Source organism: Herpailurus yagouaroundi, unplaced genomic scaffold, assembly GCF_014898765.1.
Source record: "Herpailurus yagouaroundi ecotype Mexico unplaced genomic scaffold, PumYag 77, whole genome shotgun sequence".
Lineage (NCBI taxonomy): Eukaryota > Metazoa > Chordata > Mammalia > Carnivora > Felidae > Herpailurus > Herpailurus yagouaroundi.
Window position 1 is genome coordinate 17,024,478 of NW_024412388.1, and position 19,649 is coordinate 17,044,126.

The 19,649-nt window shown below is 50.9% G+C and overlaps 1 protein-coding gene across 2 annotated transcripts in view; it reads right to left on the bottom strand.

Annotated features, from left to right (window-relative positions):
• Positions 1-12,260: 12,260 nt before the first annotated feature.
• Positions 12,261-19,649, bottom strand: part of LACTBL1 (lactamase beta like 1) — an 18,168-nt gene continuing 10,779 nt past the window's right edge. Inside the window, exons 5-8 of one of the 2 annotated variants that reach the window (XM_040464478.1) lie at positions 19,387-19,544; positions 18,146-18,384; positions 14,496-14,601; positions 12,261-13,554 (exon numbers count right to left, since the gene is read on the bottom strand). In XM_040464478.1, the coding sequence (XP_040320412.1) occupies positions 12,576-13,554; positions 14,496-14,601; positions 18,146-18,384; positions 19,387-19,544 (1,482 nt within the window). In that variant the 3' untranslated portion in view covers positions 12,261-12,575. Of the gene's footprint in view, positions 13,555-14,495; positions 14,602-18,145; positions 18,385-18,793; positions 19,367-19,386; positions 19,545-19,649 lie in introns of those variants that run through there. The other variant, XM_040464487.1, reaches the window with a different exon arrangement.

Below are 19,649 nucleotides of genomic sequence, written 5' to 3' on the forward strand. Positions count from 1 at the left end.
CCGAGTCTTCAGGGGTCCCGGGCCCCCCTGTGCCTGCTTCTCAGAGTGAGGATGCCACCCAGACCCTCTGTGTCCCCACTTCAGGGTAACAGGTATCACTGTGACTGCCTCGGGTGTGGGCAGAAGCCCACCTCTCCCTGCTGCTGGGGCAGCTCTGTCCCCACCACCTCTTGCTTGCTTCTCGGCGGGGAGCAGCAGGCCATTCTGCCAAGCGCCTTCCGCTGATAATACCCACTCGCCTGGGCACACGGCTCCGAGCCTCCCGCTGCCTGGTTACTAATCCTTTCCTGGCTCAACCTCCCCAAGTGCCAGCCCCCACCTGCCCCGCAGTGTCAGAGGACTTTCCGGCTGCTCTGCACACAGTTGGTACTGGAGGAAAGAAAGCCGCCTTGTAAACACGGGCCAGGGCACCATGGAAATGGGGACCAGCTGCTCTCGGAGGGTGTGACAAGCAGACGTGTGTAGGGCCAGGCTGGTACTCCTACTCCACTCCTACTGCCCCAGAAGCCCCCAGAATGGGTTATTGTTGATCAGCAGGTCTCTTCCTGGGGGATGATATTCAAAATTTCTATCAACTGGTAAAATGTGGACGGATCAATCAGAATAGATGATGGCCTTCGTGCTAGACCAAAAGGCCTCAGAGTAGGGGCTGGGATGTGAGGGCAGTCGGGGACACTTAAGGGACTGGGGCAGTGCTGTTTACTAACCAGTGGTGCCTCCTGCTCAGATGGCATCAGCTGGACTTTGTCCATCATTTCTGGTTGGTCCCCATGCTGCCACCTCTCAGGGAGCTCTCTGCTACCCCCTTGTGTGCAGTCACTAGCCTTGCACCCTCTCAAATCGGGGGCTCATCCCAGAAGACAGGGAGCTCCCAACCATGCCCAGCCAGCCCTTCCTCTGCCTGGCAGAAGCACAGGAAGGACCCAGGATCCAGACCACCACCCACCCCAGTGCTAGCCCTCAGGCACTCCTGGCTCTCTCCTGGGCCCCCGGGGTTCCAAGACGGTACTAAAAGGCTGGAAGACTCTTGCCAAATAGGGTAAATGCATTCAAAGGACAGGATGCCCCATGATGCTAGGGGAAACACACCCTGACCCCAGAGTGGCAGCCTTGGTCCTATGACTAACTGGAGACATGAATCTGGATAAGTCATTTGCCTTCACTGAACCTCAGTCTCCCATCTGTAAAGTGAGAAGATGGGACTGGGCGAGCCAGGCATGCGAAACACTTTCTACGCCACCATCCTGTGAGGAGGGACTATTTTCTCCCATAGGTGGACGGGGGGGAGGGGAGACTGAGGCTCAGAGAGGGGAAGTAGCTTCCTCAGGATTACACAGCCAGGAAGGGACAGAGCAGGGCTGTGGTCATCTGTTCCCAATGCCCACTCCACCACACTCGGGTGACATGAAGCACACGGTCAGTGTCTGATGACGCTGGTTGGTAAGAGAAGAGAATGCTCAAACCACTGGGGTTGTCAGGGAGGCCTTCGTGGAGGAGGCTGTCTTGAAAATGACAGAAGTTGAGAAGAAGGTCACTCCAGGTGGGAGGTACAGTATAACCAGAGATGCAGAGGCCAGAATTGTCCAGCCATGAGGAGTCAGGTCTGGATGAGCCAAAGGAGTGGTGGGAGGTGGCGGTTGATTGAAGAGGAAGGTGAAGTAGCTTGAGCGTGATGCCCAGTCCAGCCACAGCAGGTTCTTGAGCAGAAGAGCAGCAGAAGGAGCATTGGGTTCTAGCAGAAAGAGTCCGTCCAGCCATCAGATGGATGGCAGGATGCCTCATAGCTCCCCCTCTCCTCCTGGAGGAAGAGCCCCCTGGAAAAGCCCTCATTTCTTCCAGGAGAATCCAAGCCCTGCTGCTTCATTGTCCATCCTCACTCACTGAGGCAGATAATCCAAAGAGTCATTTCAGCTGCTTGGAACAGCAGGGTGGGTTTTGTGCTACCTGGTTCCTAATTCAGCTGCACTCACTCGACCCTCACCCCATTTCCGCCAGGCCCCGCTGAGAGCTGCCGGGCACTGAGGGAGCTGCCACTCGGGACCAGAGTTGCGTGGATGCGGATGGCGGTGGTGGTGTGGGGAGGCAGGCCAGCATGCTGGCAGAGCCCTGGGGGCACAGAGCAGAGTGCAGGGGTGAGCAGGGGCTCGGGCTTGGGTGGGTGGCTCGCACACTGCCCAAGGAAGCCTGTCTCTGCCCCGGGAGGCCTGGCCCTGCCGAGATTACCCAGACGCGTTGGAAGGGTCTGCCTGGGGTCCTGCCGTTTTCAGTAGTGTGTTGTGCTGGGGAAACCCAGAAAGAAGTTGGGGAGCCACACTGCACACGCCTATACCACTTGCTGGCCTTGACAGACTCCCATGAAATGGCTCCTGCCATATAATTTAGCATGAAGAATGACCTTGGAGCTGGCCAGTTTCCCCTTCAGGGAAACCAAAGACAGTGACTTGTCCTTTGTTCTGGGACACAGGAAGGCTCAGGGATGCTGCCCTGGGAGGCTCACCTCAGGAGGTTGATGCCACGGGCAGGGTACTAATTGCTGGTACACTGTGTGGGGCTCTTACTGGTGTTATCATCCCCTCTCTGCTGGTGAGGTGATTCCCAGACCATCCCAAGCAAGCCATCTGCCTTTAGTGTTCCCTCCTTCCTGCCTCATAGGATCTTTCAAAACTTTTGCCATCAGCCACCTGTATTAGAATCTTCTGGGCCGTTCATCTTGCAGATTCCTGGGCTGCACCATGACCCCATAAGTCAGAACCCCTGAGGCCAGCCTCTATTTTTAATAAACTCCTCTAGGAGACTCCTCCAGACACTGAAATCTCTTCACTTCCCCCACAATGACCTATGCCCTGATGTCTGCAGGGAGGGAGGTTCTGGAGTAGACAGGGATTAGGAAAAAGCAAGACATCGTCAGATAAGATGCCCCAACTCAGACATGGATTAGGACCCATGAAGTGGGGGCTGAGCTGACCCTCAGGAATGTGTTGAGACTGAGCTAAGCTTTCAGGAAAATTAGAAAGACCCCCAGACCCAGAGTCTGTCTGAGTTTAGCTCCACAGCATGAAGGCTGCCTCAGGAAAGCTGATACAGCAAGAAGAAACAGGAATTTAATACTTCACAGGGGCCCAGCAGCCCACCCAGGCCACCCTATGGAGACCCCCACAGATCCCAAGGCTACAATCCAGGCCTGTTCATTCAACACGTGGCCAGGTGGGCCAGGCAAAGTCAGGCTAGCTGGGCCCAGAGCATCACATATGCAGCCCCCAACAACCTCTGCTACCCAGACTAAAACATGGCTTTCCCTGGAGGGAGAAGAGGGAGTAAAGGACCCTGTCTCTACTCAGGGTTTAACAGCCCCTGCTGGAGGAGGGGAACGGGAGAGGGAGGAGGTAACAGCCAGGACCACATGCACTCTGGGGGCCCCCGCCGAGACTGTAAAAGTCCAATCTAACATCCCGCGGAGAAAAGATTCCAAGATTCTAAGATTGCAAGCCCCGTGATTCTAAGATTCCAACAGAAGAATTTCATGTTTTTAAGATTCCATCACCCTATGATTCTATGCTGATAGTTCTTAAAATTTCAAGTCCCATCGTTCATCCTCGGTCCTTAAACCGGAGTGCCCTAGCCGTGACGAGAGCGCAAAGAGAGAGTGAGAGACATGGGGAGAAAAACAGCTAATATCAAATATTAGCAACAGCTCCATTCTCTGAGTCAGAGATAGACCCTCGCAAGGGCCCAGGACCCTCCTTTCGAGTGTGACGCTGACTCCCTTTCCTGGGTAAGTGGCAGAATTGCCCACACCTGGCCCTCCCAGTGGCCAGTGGGATGGTGCCCCAGCTGAGCAAAGCCCTCACACAGGCCACAGTGCCTACCAGCTTGTGGGCAAGACAGTCTCACTCAGAAGCCAAGTAGGGGCCTCAGTGGCTCCATCTGGGAGGGGACTTATTTGGGGTGGAACATCCCCCTCCCCACCAGAGAGGAAGGTCCAAGGCAAAGAATTGGCTTAGGAAACTGCCCAAGCGCCCCACCTTGCTGTTCAGAGCCAGAGTCTCAACACTGGGCAACCAGAGGGTCTTACTACAAACCCCAGAACCAGGTGCCTTTCCACTGACACTTGGGCTGCAGTGTCCATGGCTACACAGCCCCTGCCTGATGCCAAGGACCCTTCACCCTTTCCGTTGAGGCCACTGCCTGTGGGATCTGGAAGGCCAAGGAGGCGCCTCTGGATTGGTCGGAACGAGTGGTCAGTCTGGCTGCCCTCCCTTCCATGGACAGGGATTCTGCTGAGCAGGGGGCACAAAGCTGAGTCCCTGAGGCCGGCCCAGGGCAGGCCTGGCAGGGACACTTCCCGACAACCAGCCTCTTTGGACTCCAGAGAAGAGTAATTACTGGTTGATCATGCCCAGCCCCAAATCCTAATCATAGCTGCTATTTCTTGAGTGCCAACAATGTGCCAGGAAACGCACTTAACTTTTTATACACATTGTCTCGCTTCACCCTCACACAGCTCTGTGAGACTAGGAACCTCAGAGACGTGTATGGTGGCTTTCCCAGGTCACAGAGCCAGCCAGTGGTCTCTGACCCCAGGATCTGCCCTCATCAACACTATGCTATGCTGCTACCAGTGGCCCCTACTCAGCCCCACCCCCTGTCAGACCCTTTGCCAATCAAATCCAGATCTCTGTGGGGGAACTCTGTTCAGGGCACATTTTCTTTGACCATGGCCTCCCGGAGCCACTGTCAGAGCCATGGGCGGTGGAAGTGAGCATTTGGACTCCTCCCTCCACAACCCAGGTGTCCATTCCAGCCTGGGCCATGCAGGCCAGAGCTCTCAACCAGGGACCAGGGGGTCTGGCAGGGTTTCACTGAACCCTATTCCCTTTGGTCGTGAACATGGGTTTTCCTGACAATGCTGGGGTGTTGGGAAGTGATGCGGCTGGGGTTCCGATGGCTGTGGGTCAGACCTAGCTCCTCCCCACTGCTATGACCAAGGAAATCTCACCAGCTATGTCCATGAGCAACCCTGATCCTGTTACTCCAATGCCTTTGTAGGAGTATTTTTAGCAGAACTTTTTTTTCCAAAATAAATGTGAATTGTAAAAATTATTGCTCTGACTCATGGCTTGTTCGTTTGTTTGCTTCTTTGTTTGTTTTCCCACTGAGGTTTCCCAGGGAACAAATGGGCACCCCTAAATGTTCTTAGCAGAGTTTTGAAGCATGGCTAGGAGTTTTCCAGGGCTTAGAATGGAGCCGGGGCTAGGCCTAGAATTGCGGTTGGGGTGGGGATTTGTCCTGGGCTGGAGTAGGGTGTTGAACTGGAACACTACGAAGAACACTCAGTCCTGTTTAAGATTCCCATGTCTCCATCAGGGATCCTAGCCTTGGAATCACAACTCTGCCATTTGTTAGCTATGTGTCCTTGGAGAGGTCGTATAACTGCTCTGAGCCTCATTTTCATGTCTGTAAAATGGGGCAATAAAACCAATCACCTAGAGTGTAGTGAGGATTATATGGCAGAGCCTTAAATATGTGAAAAGGGCTCGTCTAGAAAGCTGTTATCATTTGCAGCCTTTCCCATGCTGGAAAGAGCATTTCATGGAACCAGTGTTCCTGGGAGCAGACTTGGAGAACCAGTGCTTGGGTAATGCTCTGGGAATTAGAGGTAGAGCAGGACTGAGGCTGAAGTCAGGCCTGGGAACGCGATGGGGTCGAAGTCAAAGGGAATGGGATCTAGGAGGTTGTCTTTTGATTCATTCATTCAATACTCATTTATTCAATCAAAAATTACTTACTGTATTCCTAGTACATGAAATGTGCTGTATTAGATACCTGGGGGAAACATAAATGACCCAATGTGCATCCTGCCCTGGAGAGCTCATCAGGACATTTGGTTGACTTCACTGCACATGAATTGGGCACCCACAGAGTGCCAGACATGAGGCTGGTACTAGGAATGCCGTAGTGACTTAGACATGTGCCCTCCCTCATGGAAGTCCCCAGTCAGTGGAGGAAACCAGTAGGCACTCAGGTTATTACAACTCAGGGCAACGCGTGCAACAGTCAAAGTGCCTGTAGATTCCAGGAAAGGTGCCATTAATCCTGAATGGGAGCCCCTAAGGGTCCTGACTGGGGTTCTAAAGCATGCCTGGGAGTTCTCCTGGAAGCTAAGGATAAAGTGTTCCATGTAGAGGCAACAGCAGATACAAAGGTATGAAGTCAACATTGATATATTTTGTGAATTACTATGTAAGTAATACAAATAGAAACGTGACTACCACGTTAAAAACTAATAAATGATTCTTTATACCAGTTTGTACATACAGACCTCTGGGCTGCCAGCCCCTCTCAGGGCTTAGGGTACCGGGTGGAGGAGACTCTGAGAGCTCACAGTGAGGCCAATTGGGTCACATACCACCTGCGGGCACACAGCACAGTTAGAGCCCAGTGTGCAAACTTAAGACCTTCCTTAGACATCCTGGGGCCTCTGACTCAATGCCAGAGACAGCTTCTGTCTGTCCCAGCCCAGTTCCTCTGAGAAGTATGAATCCCTTACTAGTTCCACTGGCGAGCCCAGGCCCTGGTCCACACCAGGCTCCCCCTAGATCCAGCACAATCTCATGGAGAGTTGCCCCAGCTCAGGGACGCTGCCCCAGGTCTCCTACCCACCCCACCCCCCAGTTCTTTCACCAAACCCTCTTCTCGCACTTCCTTCCCACCCAAAGAGTAGCTGCAACCTCCCTCTGCCCCTCCTGGCTCTATATGGGCGTCCGTGGTCTCAGTCATTTCACAGGGACAGAGACATCGCAGTGACAAGAGATGTCATCAAGGAGAAAAGAGAAACAGAGGAGGAGTTTTCTCCATAGACTCTCACTAGGTCTGGTGTCAGAGCCATGGAATCCCCTCCCCCGCCCCCCCCCATGCCAGGTAAGACTGTAGAAAAAGTCCATCCCCACCACCGCCTCCCCCCAGTCCCCACCACTCCCATCAGACCAAAGGGGCCAGCCCTGCCCCAGAAACCCCGCTGACTCAGCATGTGGAGTCCTGGGGCCGGTAGCACCCCTGCCCACTGCTGGCATTCCTCCCCTGATGCCCCCTGGATGGCACAGTAATAAAATTTGAGATTATATTAGTGCTGCTGCTGCCATGGCCCCTCCTCCCCCTCCCCCTGGTGATGGAGGGTCCCGAGGCAGCAAGAAATGTGCTGAAGCCTGCCCCAATCCTCTTACCCCAGACCCCACCCCTACATACTCACATGCATAAGGTCCCCTCTCATCCAGGGGCACTCATGTTTATACACACATATTTTTGCCATCAGCTACAAACAGGCACGCACCCGCACATTCATGCATGCACACATACACCCATAGCTGCAGGCTCACGTTCAGACTCACCCCATACACATCAAGTCACATATACACAACAATTACCCCCACAGCATGACCGCAAGTAACTCAGAATACTCCCTCTGTGTCAGGCGTGGTTCTGAGTGCTCTGCACATTATCATCCTGCTTAATCTTTTAAACCCGTGCTTCTCAAACCATCTGTGGTGAAAGACCAGGTTTGCTTGGGGGGGGAGGGGGTCTGTTTTGTTTTGTTTTGTTAATTTCCAGTTGTTTGTCGATCAGTATAAGGTCTTACTGTGAATTCAACACCCAACCTTGTTTATACCCTGTTACATGAGACCTGTCCCTGATCTCACACTTGGATACTATGGCAATGTCACGATGCTACAAATATTTCTGTAATATCTGTACCTACCTTGTCATAGACCAGAAACAAACAGTTCTAGGACAGGCACGAGTCCTATCTATATCTTGAGTAGCAATCCCTTAAAGCATGCCAGAAAGTGGACAACTGGCATTATCCCCATTCGATAAATAAGAAAACGGAGGTACAGCATTTTGAAGATTGCCCACAGTTACACAGCTAGTAAGGGCAGGAGCCAGGATTAGAACCAGGACGGTCTGCTCCAAAACTGTGCTGTCTCATATCCCTACACACTTGGGCACAGAGTTATACTCACATACACAACAAAAGACACACACCTGCAAATACACATATGGACAAGCACTCCAGACACAAATGTGCATGTATTTATTCACTATAGTAAACACACAGGTATGCACACAGAACTACAAGCACAAACATACAGATGTGTCTGTTTTGCTAATTATTATGTCCCTGGTGCTAGTACATTGCCTGGCACACAGTAGGCACTTAGAAAATATTTCTGAATGAATCAATACCTTTATGCCCCATATGCCTTCCTTCCATAAGAACATATTGTCTATGAGTGTATAGATTCTCTTTCATGGAGGGACTAACACAGCAGGTTATAAGCACGATCTTTGGGTTCAGGCAGATCACAGCTCAAATCCTGTCTCTGACATTAATGCTGTGTGACATGGGGAAGTTGCTTCGCCTCTCTGAGCCTCAATGTCATCATCTAGAAAATGGAGATTTCAGGGGCACCTGGGTGGTTCAGCCGGTTGAGCGTCCGACTTCAGCTCAGGTCATGATCTCATGGCTGTGAGTTCGAGCCCCCTGTCCGGCTCCGTGCTGACAGCTCAGAGCCTGGAGCCTGCTTTGGATTCTGTGTCTCCCCCTCTCTGCCCCTGCCCACCCCCCAGCTTGCACTCTGTCTCTGTCTCTCTCAAAAATGCAAAAATGTTAAAAAAATTTTTTTAATAAAATAAAATATAGTGGGCACAGAAGAATGCATGATCTAAGACCTCATTTTTAAAAAGATTAAGAGCAGCCAAATTAATCAATGGTGGTAGAATTCATGAGTGGTTATTTCCAGGAAGTGGAGAAGGGAACCACAGGAGAGGCTGGAAGTGTTCCACACCTCGGTCTAGGTGGCAGTTACACAGGTACAGACATAGGTTAAAAAAAAAAAATCATCAATTTGCAAGAATGAGTGGTCAGGGAAGGGCTCACAGAGGTGACAGGTGAGTAAACATCGGAGGGAAGGGAGCCGTGAGTGGTTCGCTGGAGAAGGAACCGTGCAGGCAGGACAGCAGGAGCAAAGGCCAAGGATACCTGGCAGGTCCAAGGAGCAGCGAGAAGGCCAGAATGGCCGAGGCAGAGAGAACAAGAGGCCAGTGGGAAGAACCGGGGGCCTCTGTAGGCCATGATAAAGACTTTAGTTTTTCTTTGAATGAAATGAAAGCCCTAGGAGTGTCTGAGAACACAAGTGCCGTGATGTGACTTTTAAAAGGATCCCTCTGAGTGTCCTGTAGACTGATGTCTGTGAGTATATTAGTCAGGGTTCTCCAGAGAAACAGAACCACTAGGATATATATTAAGAGATTTATTTCAAGGAATTGGCTTACATGATGTGGCGGGCAAACCCAAAGTCTGTAGGGAGGCTGAAAGGCTGGAAAGTCTCCAGCGGGAGCTGCCGCCGCATTCAGAGGCCAATTCCTTCTTGCTTGGGAACTGCAGTTTTACTTTTGTGGCCTTTCACTGATTAGATGAGGCCCACCCAGGTTATCGATGGTACTCTCCTTTACTTAAAGTTCGCTGATTGTGGATGTTAACCACATCCACAAAATACCCACGCAGGAACACCTAGATGAGTGTGTGAATAACCGAGTATCTTAGCCTCGTCACATTGACACAGAAAACTAACCATGACAGGGGGTAAGGATGGAAATGGGGAGACAGGAAATCACTATAATAACCCTGGAGGGAGAGGATGGTGGCCTGGAAATGGCCAGAAGAGCAGAGGTGGGGAGGAGGGATTGGATTACAGACTCAGTGTGAAGTAAAGCCAGCATGACCTACGGATGGGATGAATGTGAGAGAAAGTGGGGATCCAGGAGTCCAGCCTGGGCAACAGCAGAAGCAGAGCTTCCACTGATTGAGATGGACAGACTACAGGAGGAACTGGTCTGGGGTGAGGCTGACAGTCTCATTTTGGACATAAGGCAGAGATGCATCCTGCATACCCAGTAGGCAGGTGGGCACGTAAGTCTGGAGTCAGAGGAATAGCCAGGGGTAGAGATACAAATTAGGGAGCCCAGGGTTCGGCCAGGGAAGTATGGTAAAGCCAGAAAGGGACAGAGAAGAGACAATGGCAATGACCCAGGGGCCAAAGCTGTGCAGACAATGAGATAACACCGCACACCTGTTGAGAGCGTTAAGTCTGTTAAGACAAGCTACAGACTGGAACGTATTTGAAACCAGGGACTAGTATCTAGAATATGTAAAGAACTCTCAAAACTCAACAATTTCTTAGAAATCCAATCAGGAAATGGGCAAAAGACATAAAGAGACGTTTCACTGAAGAGGATATACAGATGGCAAAAAAGCGCATGAAAAGGTATTCAACGTCATTCATGATTAAGAAATTACAATTACAAAAATAATAATAGTGACCAATGCTGGCACAAATGCAGGGAAACTATGTACATATATAACTGTATATATATATGTGTGTGTGTGTGTGTGTGTGTGTGTACACATACATATACATACTGATACATTGCTGATGGATTATAAAATGGTACAGGCACTCTGGAAAACAGTTCATCAGTTTCTTTAAAAAGAAACAAAAACAAACAAACAAACAAAAACCCTACCATATGGCTCATCAGTTGCACTCCTGGGCATTTGTCCCAGAGAAATAAAAAACTTATGTTCACACAGATACCTGTAAACAAACGTTCCTAGCAGCTTTATTCGTAATAGCCTAACATTGGAAACAAGCCAGACATCCTTCATCAAATGAATGGTTAAATAAACTGTGGGGCATCCACACCATGCAACTATTACTCTACAACAAAAAGAAAAAAGCTGTTGATACTTGCGACCACTTGAAAATCTCCAGAGAATTATGCTGAGTGAAAAAAAAAGTTCCCCCCCAAATTACATATTGTATGACTCCATACACATAATATTCTTGAAATGACAAAATTACAGAAATGGAAACCAGATTGGTGGTTGCTAGGAGTTCAGGAGGGGGTTGTGTTGGTAAGCAACTGGGCATGGGCTAGAAAAGGGCAAGAGGGATCCTTGTGATGATGAAAATGTTCTCTATCTTGACTCCATCAATGTCAATGACTCTATCAACTTGCCTACGATATCGTACTACAGTTTTGCAAGATGTTTCCATTGGAGGAAACTGGGTTAATGGCACACTGGTTATTTCTTTCGACTGTATGTGAATCTACAATTACCTCAAAATACAAAGTTTAATTTTTATTTTTTTTTAATTTTTTTTCAACATTTATTTATTTTTGGGATAGAGAGAGACAGAGCATGAACGGGGGAGGGGCAGAGAGAGAGGGAGACACAGAATGGGAAACAGGCTCCAGGCTCTGAGCCATCAGCCCAGAGCCCGACGCGGGGCTCGAACTCACGGACCGCGAGATCGTGACCTGGCTGAGGTCGGAGGCTTAACCGACTGCGCCACCCAGGCGCCCCTAAAGTTTAATTTTTAAACGGACATGCAAAACGCTAGCTTACATTTTGTATTAGATCCAACAGGCATAAAAGCCATCAACATTTTAAAACTTCTGCTCTTCACCAAAAGACATCATTAAGAAACTGGAAAGGCAAACCAAAGACTGAGGGAAAATATTTGCAGCTCTGACAAAGCACTTGTATCCAGAGCATAGAGAGAATCTCTACAATATGAGCAATACAATGCAATTAAAACCACAGTGGGACAGGACTTCACAACCGCTAGCATGCCTAAAGTTGGAAAGACTGACAATGCTAACTTTTCACAAAGATGTGGAGTAACAGAAGGGTCACATGTTGCCGGTGGAAATGTAAAATAGTACCAGTGCTTTGGAAAACTTCACGGCTTACCTAGATATTTACCAAAAGAAATGAAAACATGTATTCACAAAAAGACTTATACAGGAATGCTTTTTCATAGCAGCCCCAATCTGGAAACAACCCAAATGTCCATCAACAGATGAAGGGATGAGCAAATGTGGTGTACTCATACAGTGGAATGCTACTTCGCAATAGAAAGGAACAAACTTTTGATACACACACAGACATGGGTGAACCTCAAAAACGTCATGCTGGGGGCGGGGGGACGACCCAAATGGCTACACTGTATGATTCTATTTATATGAAACTCCAGAACAGGCAAAATCATCCACGATGATAAAAGTAGATCGGTGGCTGGGTGCAGGGAAGGGGACTGACCGCAAAAGAATAGGAAAGACGTTTGAGGGATAATGGAAATTTTCCCTATCTTGATTATAGTGGGCATAAATGTCAAAATCATGGAACGGTACCCTGATAACGTGTGCATTTCATTTTATATAAATTAAAACTCAGTTGATTTTTAGTACGAAGACAAAATACAAGCCCAAAGGGGCTCTATCAACTTGCTATGAAAGTTTCTAAATGTTTACTCTAAATTTCCGTACTGAACTCTTCCACCCCATGGACAAAAAACAGCTGTGGTCCGCGGTCCACACTCTGAGCAGCAAACACCCTACCCCACTTTGCCAACTACTCGCTCCTCTAACACATCTCCCCAGCTCCGCCTTTCCAACTCTAGATCGGAAAGCCCGGAGGCCAGCAAGGGGGAGGCTCCCGACAGAGCCCGCGGTCACTGGGTCTTGAATACGGGCTTGCGCTGCAGCCGCAGCACCCGGTAGGTGTTCAGGCCCGGCACGTCGAAGCCAGGAGACAGTCCGTGGCGGTCCAAGGGGTAGAAGTTGACGAGCTGCCCGTGCTGCGCCTCGAGGGAGAGCCAGGCGTCGCCGAGCGGCAGCTCGCAGGGGAACTCGCGGGCCACGTGCAGCTGGAAGACGCGGCCGCGCAGGTGACGCAGCGCCAGCGTGCGGAACGCGGGGGGCACCAGCGCCTCGACGCGGGGCCCGAACTGGCGCAGGCGCAGCTCGCCCTCCGGCCCGGGGCGCACCTCGTAGAAGGTCTGGTTGGCGAAGGTGAAGTAGCCGGCGAAGGGGCGCGCGCTGGGCGGCGGGGCGGGGCTGGGCTCGGCCTCGCGTAGGGCCCTCTCCATGGCGGGCAGGAGCACGTCGTAGGCCTGCGCCACCAGATCGCGCCCGGGTGGCCGCGGCCCCGCCAGCAGCAGCACGAGGCTCAGGCGCAGCGGCGGCACCAGGGAGAAGGTGGCGGCGTAGCCGTCCAGGTCGCCGTCCTTGCGCACCACGCGGTAGCCCCCCTGCGCGTGGAACTCCCACGGGGTGCCCGTCTCATTGGCGAAGTAGGCGCCCGAGCAGGCCAGCAGCGGCGCCAGCAGGGCCTTGGCCGCGTCGGGCCGCAGGAGCGGGAGCCCGCCGCCCAGGAGCACCATGGCCAGCTTGGCCAGGTCCGCCGGGGTGGAGTACATCTGGCCGGACGGCCGGTACCAGCCCAGGTCGTAGAGCGGCGCCGGCCGGCCGCTGCCGTAGAAGCCAGCCGCCAGGCGGGCGCGCACTAGGGGCGTGAGGTCGAAGCCCGTGTCCTCCATGCCCAGTGGTTCCAGCACGTTCTCCAGGATCCAGCGCTGGTAGTCGCCCTGAGCAGTGTGCGCTGCGAGGACGTGGGCCAGAAGCGAGAAGGCCAAAGTGCTGTAATGGCACCTGGAAGAGTAGGGGTGGAAACTGGGATGCGGCCGTGGGTGAGCATCTCCAGGCCCTGAAGAGCCGGGCCCCACCTGCTCAGACCGAGATGCCACCAGAGGTTCGTTGGACTGGGCGCGGTTGAGAAGGAACCTGCTTCACTGCATCCCAGGTGGTCAGACCCAGCAGAGACCCCAGAGATGATTGACTACAAGGCACTATCCTACATCTGGGAAGACTAAGGACCAGAGAGGGGCAGAACTGCCCAGAGTCACACGGCAACTTGGAGAAGAGTTGGACACAGCAACACATCTGGGAGAGTGGTAAAACAAATCTTTTTGGTCCTTTTTACTTTAGTGTAATTGATTTTATCAAATGGAAAACTAGAGTCCTGGGGCACCTCGCTGGCTCAATCAGTTAAGCATGAGACTCTTGATTTCAGCTCTGGTCATGATCTCACAGTTCATGGGCTCAAGCAACACAGATCCTGCTCGGGGTTCTTTCTCTCCCTCTCTCTCTGCCTTCCCCCTGGATGTGTGCTCTCTCTCTCTCTCTCTCTCTCTCAAAATAAATAAATGAAACTTAAAAAAAAAAAGTTCACTGTTCACTCACAAGAATGCACATTGCATGAGGAAAGGCTGCTTGTAATTGGCTCCCTGCTGTATCTCAGTAGGTAGGTGTTGTATCTCGGTTGAGTAGGTGCTCGATAAAAGTTGAGTTGGTGAATCGACAGAATACGAGGTTCACACAGAACTGAACCTGGGCCCAGCTTCCCCCTGCCTTGCGGTGCCAGCCTGTCTGGGCCTGTCTTCCCAGCTGTGGACTAGGGGATGCATTCAGGGATCCCTGCATCTCCCTTGGCTCCAGATGTCTAGGGTGAGGTGACTCAGGCTCTCTCCTAGGAGGGGTGTGTCACCTCTGGAGGTTCCTAATGTCGGTGGGGCCTCAGACACACTCCTCACCTGGTTCCTGGGTCTGCCACCAGCACATCATCCTTGAGCAGGCTCAGGGCCTCCTGGGTGCTGCCCCTCCACAGCAGGGAAGTAGAGCGGAGCCTTCTGGGCAGCCCTGGGGAAGAGCAGTGATCAGAACTGCTGGGCCGGCTGAAGGTGGGATAGTGGCCCCCGGATGCACTCCCTCCCCCACCTTCCGTGGATTGAGAGATAATGACCGCAGAATCACTTAAAAAAAAAAAAAAAAAAAAGTCTGGCATGGACTCTAACCCTCCCTGTGTTTGGTTGGGCAAGTCACTTAGCCTCTCTGAGCCCCAGTCTTCCCTTTCCTCTCTTCCCGGGGAACACAAGGGAAATCATTTAATTTCCTATATCATAGGGCTCAGGTGAGATAAAATGCTCAGCTTGGGGCCTGGCCATAGTAACTGCTCAAAAAAATAATTGTTATCATCAACCCATAGAAGTTTGATTCCATAAAATTCTTGAGGTCAGTACCCAAACAGGTTTTGCCAAACTGGCTTCTCTGACCACTTGGAATTTTTTGTTTATTGGATGTGACATGTATGGGAAGGATTACAGGACTGGGATTCTTTCCATCCCTCCACCTGGCCATAGTTTTCAAGCACCACGTTTTGTTCCAAGGTCTGTTCTGGGTCCTGGGCATTCAGTAGTGAACAAAGTAAAGTCCTTGACCACATGGAGTTTCCATTCTAGTGGAGGGGACAGATGATTAATAAATACTCGTGCTATGGGGTAAGAAAGGAGGGATTGTTATTTGATACAAGGTGATCAGAGGAAGGTGACCCTTGAGCAGGTGGGAGCTGGAGGAGGAGAGGGGGAGAGCCAAGCAGCAGTGTGAGGGAACAATGTCATGCAGAGGGAAGGTGTGGAACAGCCAAGTGTGGAGGCCCTGAGGCGGGAGTGACTTAGCTTGTTTGAGGACCAGTGTGGAACAGCCAGTGTGGCTGAAGAGTGAGGAGGGGAAGACTTCAGAGGTGAGAAGTACTGGGATTGTAGGCACCAGGTGTCACGGGGTGCTATAGGGTACTGGAAGGACTTGGCCTTTTCTCTGAGTCGGATGTGACCATGGCTGGGGTCGTGAGCAGAGGAGTGATGAAATCTGATGTATATTTCATCAGGGTTGCTCTGGTTGCTGTTTGAAAACAGACTTGGCGGTGGGGGGAGGCGGGCCCCCCGAAGCAAGGAAGCCTATAAGGAGACTTGAAAAATCCGCATTTTTTTCATGGTGGCTGGGACCCGGGAGCCAGCTGTGGAAGTGGTGAGGACGGGTTGGGTTCTGGATCTACTTTGAGTGTGGAGCCAACGGAATTTGCTACTTGAGGGGATGTGGAAGGTATGGGGGTTGGAGGTATCAGGGGTGACTCAAAGGCCTTTGGCCTGAGCAACTGGGAGATGGAGTCCCAGGCCCCGGGTGTAAGTTCTGACTCTGGAACTTCTTGCTGTGTGGCCACAAACCATGTACCTTACCTCTCTGAGCCTCTACTTGTTCCTCTTTAAATGGGCTGCAACACCTGCTGTGGTTTCCCTAGGAAGTGTTAGAAGGCTTAACTCAGAGAATGGATGAAAAGCTCCAGGAACGGGAGACAGCTGTAGATTACAGTGAGAGTCGATCATAAAAGACATTGAGAGCCTAGAACAGAAGTTATTCAGGCAGCTGTTGCCTCAGCTGGCCCCTTGGGACTGTAGAAGACATGTAGGGTATTTTTAAACTAACCAAGCACCCTGGACTTGGTTCCCTGGGTATGGATGAAGAAGAGTCCACAATACACCCCTAGAGGGAGCCCTGGAGTCAGAGTTATAACCCAGGTGGCTTGAACAGGATGCCGGAAGAGCCTAAGTAAGCCTGAAGGCTCCTTACCTGCATGGCCCCTTCCAAGGCCTATATCTAACTTGGAATTTTTAATAATGCATTCTTAAAGAGGACCCCCATAATTACATCCTCATCAGGCCCCACTGCACCTAGGTCTAACCCTGGCTAAAATAACCAAAGCTACATTGACAAGTACCTGCTGTGTGCCAGGAGCTCTGCTAAGTGTTTTACACTCATTATCTCATTTAATCCCCAATAATAAGGCAAACCACAGTCATTTTACAGGGGAGAAAATAAGGCTCAGAGAAGTTCAATGACTTGCCCAAGATCACCCAGCTGGGAGAAGGCAGAGCTGGAAGTTCAGTGCTCATGCCCTTAACCATCAGGCCACCCTCCCCCAAGAAGAGTGACCCTGTCCTGCCTCAGCTGCTTCAGGAGGTTCCATCCTCTCGCTGAACCTCGGGTGCACTGCCTGGGCTCAGGAGTGATAACCAGCCATGTCCATTGACTAAGACCTCAGGCCTTTTGAAACAATGAAATGGCATCATTTCAAATGAAATGGCCTGGGTGGCTCAGTGGGTTAAGCGTCTGACTCTTGGTTTTGGCTCAAGGTTCATGAGTTTGAGCCCCCATGTCTGGCTCTACACTGACAGTGTGGAGTCTGCTTGGGATCCTCTGTCTCCTCTCTGCCCCTCTCCCTGCTTGTGCACGCTCTCTCTCTCTCTCTCTCTCTCTCTCTCTCTCAAAATAAATAAGTAAACTTAAAAAAAAAATGGCAGGCACATGTATGTCCATTTAGTTTATATAAAGGTATTATAGAGTAATATGTACATTACACATTCTTATATGTATTCATTCATACACATATGTGCACTTTGTGTGTATATTATTTTATTTATTCAAATAGTAGCATATAATATATGCTGTTTGAGCTTTTTCCCCCACTTAACACTGTATCTAATTCCATCTCAGTACATAGACAACATTATTCCCCTTTTTTCTAACACTACATCTGATTTGATTATATAGCTGTGTTACAGTTTGTTTAGCCACTCCCCTGCTTATAGATATGTAGGTGTTTCAGTCTTTTGCCGTTACAAACAGCGCTGCAGTGAATGCATGCAGACCTCACACCACACATGTGTGAATACATCTGTAAGAGAATCTCCTAGAAGGGTAATTGCTGAGCCAAAGGATCTATGCATTTTTAATTGTGGTAGATATTATCATTGTCCCCCATCCAGGTTGCAGCAATGTAAATTCCCACCACTGATGCATCAGAGGGTCTAGTTCACCATAACTTCACCAACCCAGTGCACCCACCATTTTGGCCTTTGCCAAGGGAAAAATGTCTCTCCGTGGTTTTAATTTGCGTTTATGTTGTTATGAATGAGGTTGAACATCTTTTAATATGTTTTCATAGTGTTAAGGGCCATTTGTATTTCCTTTCCTGTGAATTGTCTATTCTGTTCCTATTCTTTGCCCATTTTTCTGTCGGGTTGTTAGTCTTTGTATTGATTTGTACGTAATCTTTGTATATTGAGGGAAATTAGGTCTTCATTGTAGATCTGTGTACAAATATTGACCTGTTCTTGACCTAATAAGCAGATCTTGACTTTCAACTTGCCAACTGATCTTGATTTGTCTCCTTGATCTAAACTCCCAGATTTCACCTCCGCTTTTACCTCACCAGATCTTTCTACCCCTGGTCCACCATCCAGGGCGGGTGAGAGGGAGATGTGGCTGGCCTGGCTGCATGAGAACCTGCTGCTCAGTTGCCACCCCTGAAATGGTTTGGGTTGAGCTGCAAAACTTCAGGGCTGCTCACCTGAGAGCTGGCTGGCCATCCTTCGGAGGGTGACAGACGAAGGCCTTGGGGCTGGGCCCACCTTCTCCAGCTCATCCATCAAGCTCTGTTGTTCAGGGGCTGATGCCATGCCCAACGGGTTGTTAATGGTGAAGGTGCTGGCATACCGCTCCAGAGGGTCATCTAGAGAGGCTACAGTGCCCTCCTCCCACAGCCGATACAGCATGAGGACTGGAAAGATCTTAGAGATGCTGGAGATTCTGGGAAGTGTTAAGCACACAAGGGTGCAGAGGATATACAGTTGGCCTTACAACCTCCGTCCTACACCCCAGGTCCCAACTTTCTAATGCTCTAGGAAAGCACTGAGTCCACCCTCTTCAGTGTCTCAGATGGAAATTCAGCAGTCTCTGTAGAACTGCCTTTGGGATGTTCGAGAACATAGCACAGTGGCAGGTGGACACTCTTGACTGCCTACCCCGTGCCAGGCCTTAACCCAAGCCCTTCCCATTCTGGGATAGACATAGGTTGGGATCATGTACCTCTGCCTCTTACTAGCCAAGTGGTCTTGGGCAAGTACTAGATCTCTCTCAGTTTCTGTTTCATTGTCCATTTTACAGGTTGTAGAAAAGATTGAGCGAGATTGGGCATGTGAAGTGCTTGGCAAGATACCTGGAAGGTAGGTAGCAAGTGTTGAGTAAGTGATAGCAAATGCAATTGTGGGCCCAGGCCTGGCACATGGCAGGTGCAGTGTGAATGGAACCTCTGTAATCCTCACAGTGTCTCTGGGAGTGAACGTGTTCCCTTTGCATTGTCAGCTTGGAGGATCCTGCAGGCAGCACCTAGGAGGGGAGACTCTGGGTGTGCCGCAGGGGGTCCCAAGTTTCTTCCGTCTGGACCGCTGCCACCAACTAACAGCGACCCGGGGCAAGGGCCCAAGAACTGGTTACAGTTCCTTCGTGGCACATAGTAGGGTGTGGGAGGTGGGACACAGGGAGCATTTTCTAGTTAGGGAGGTTCTGGGCTAAGAGCTCTCCAGAAAAGATTCCTTCCTGACTTGTTACCCCTGTGGTGTGATGTTGGGCACTCTCTGGTCCTCTCTGGCCCTCAATCTCCTCATCTATAAAGTTGTCAGGACTTAATAAAGGGTCCTGGCAGCTTGGACCCCCAGTCACGATTCTCTTGAGTCCCCCTACCTCCTAGGTCTCCCTTGTCCTCCCATCCCATGCCCCCCTCCACAGGACCCCAGAGGTCACCCAGCTGACCGGTACATAGTGTATTCACTGGGGGGCCCAGAGGCCGGGTCTGATCCATTCTTCCTCCCAAAGTTCCCAGTCCAGAGCACGGTGTCATTGTGGATGACAACTGCAGACATGGCAGCCAGGCCCGGGGCAGACAGTGCCTGACGCAGGATCCTGTCCACCTTGGAGGAGAAGAGCAGGAGTGCAGGCGCAGACAAACACCCCTCTGGTCCTGCTTGCCCTACGCATTCCCACACCACACCCTGCACACAGCGCCCCCTGCCGGG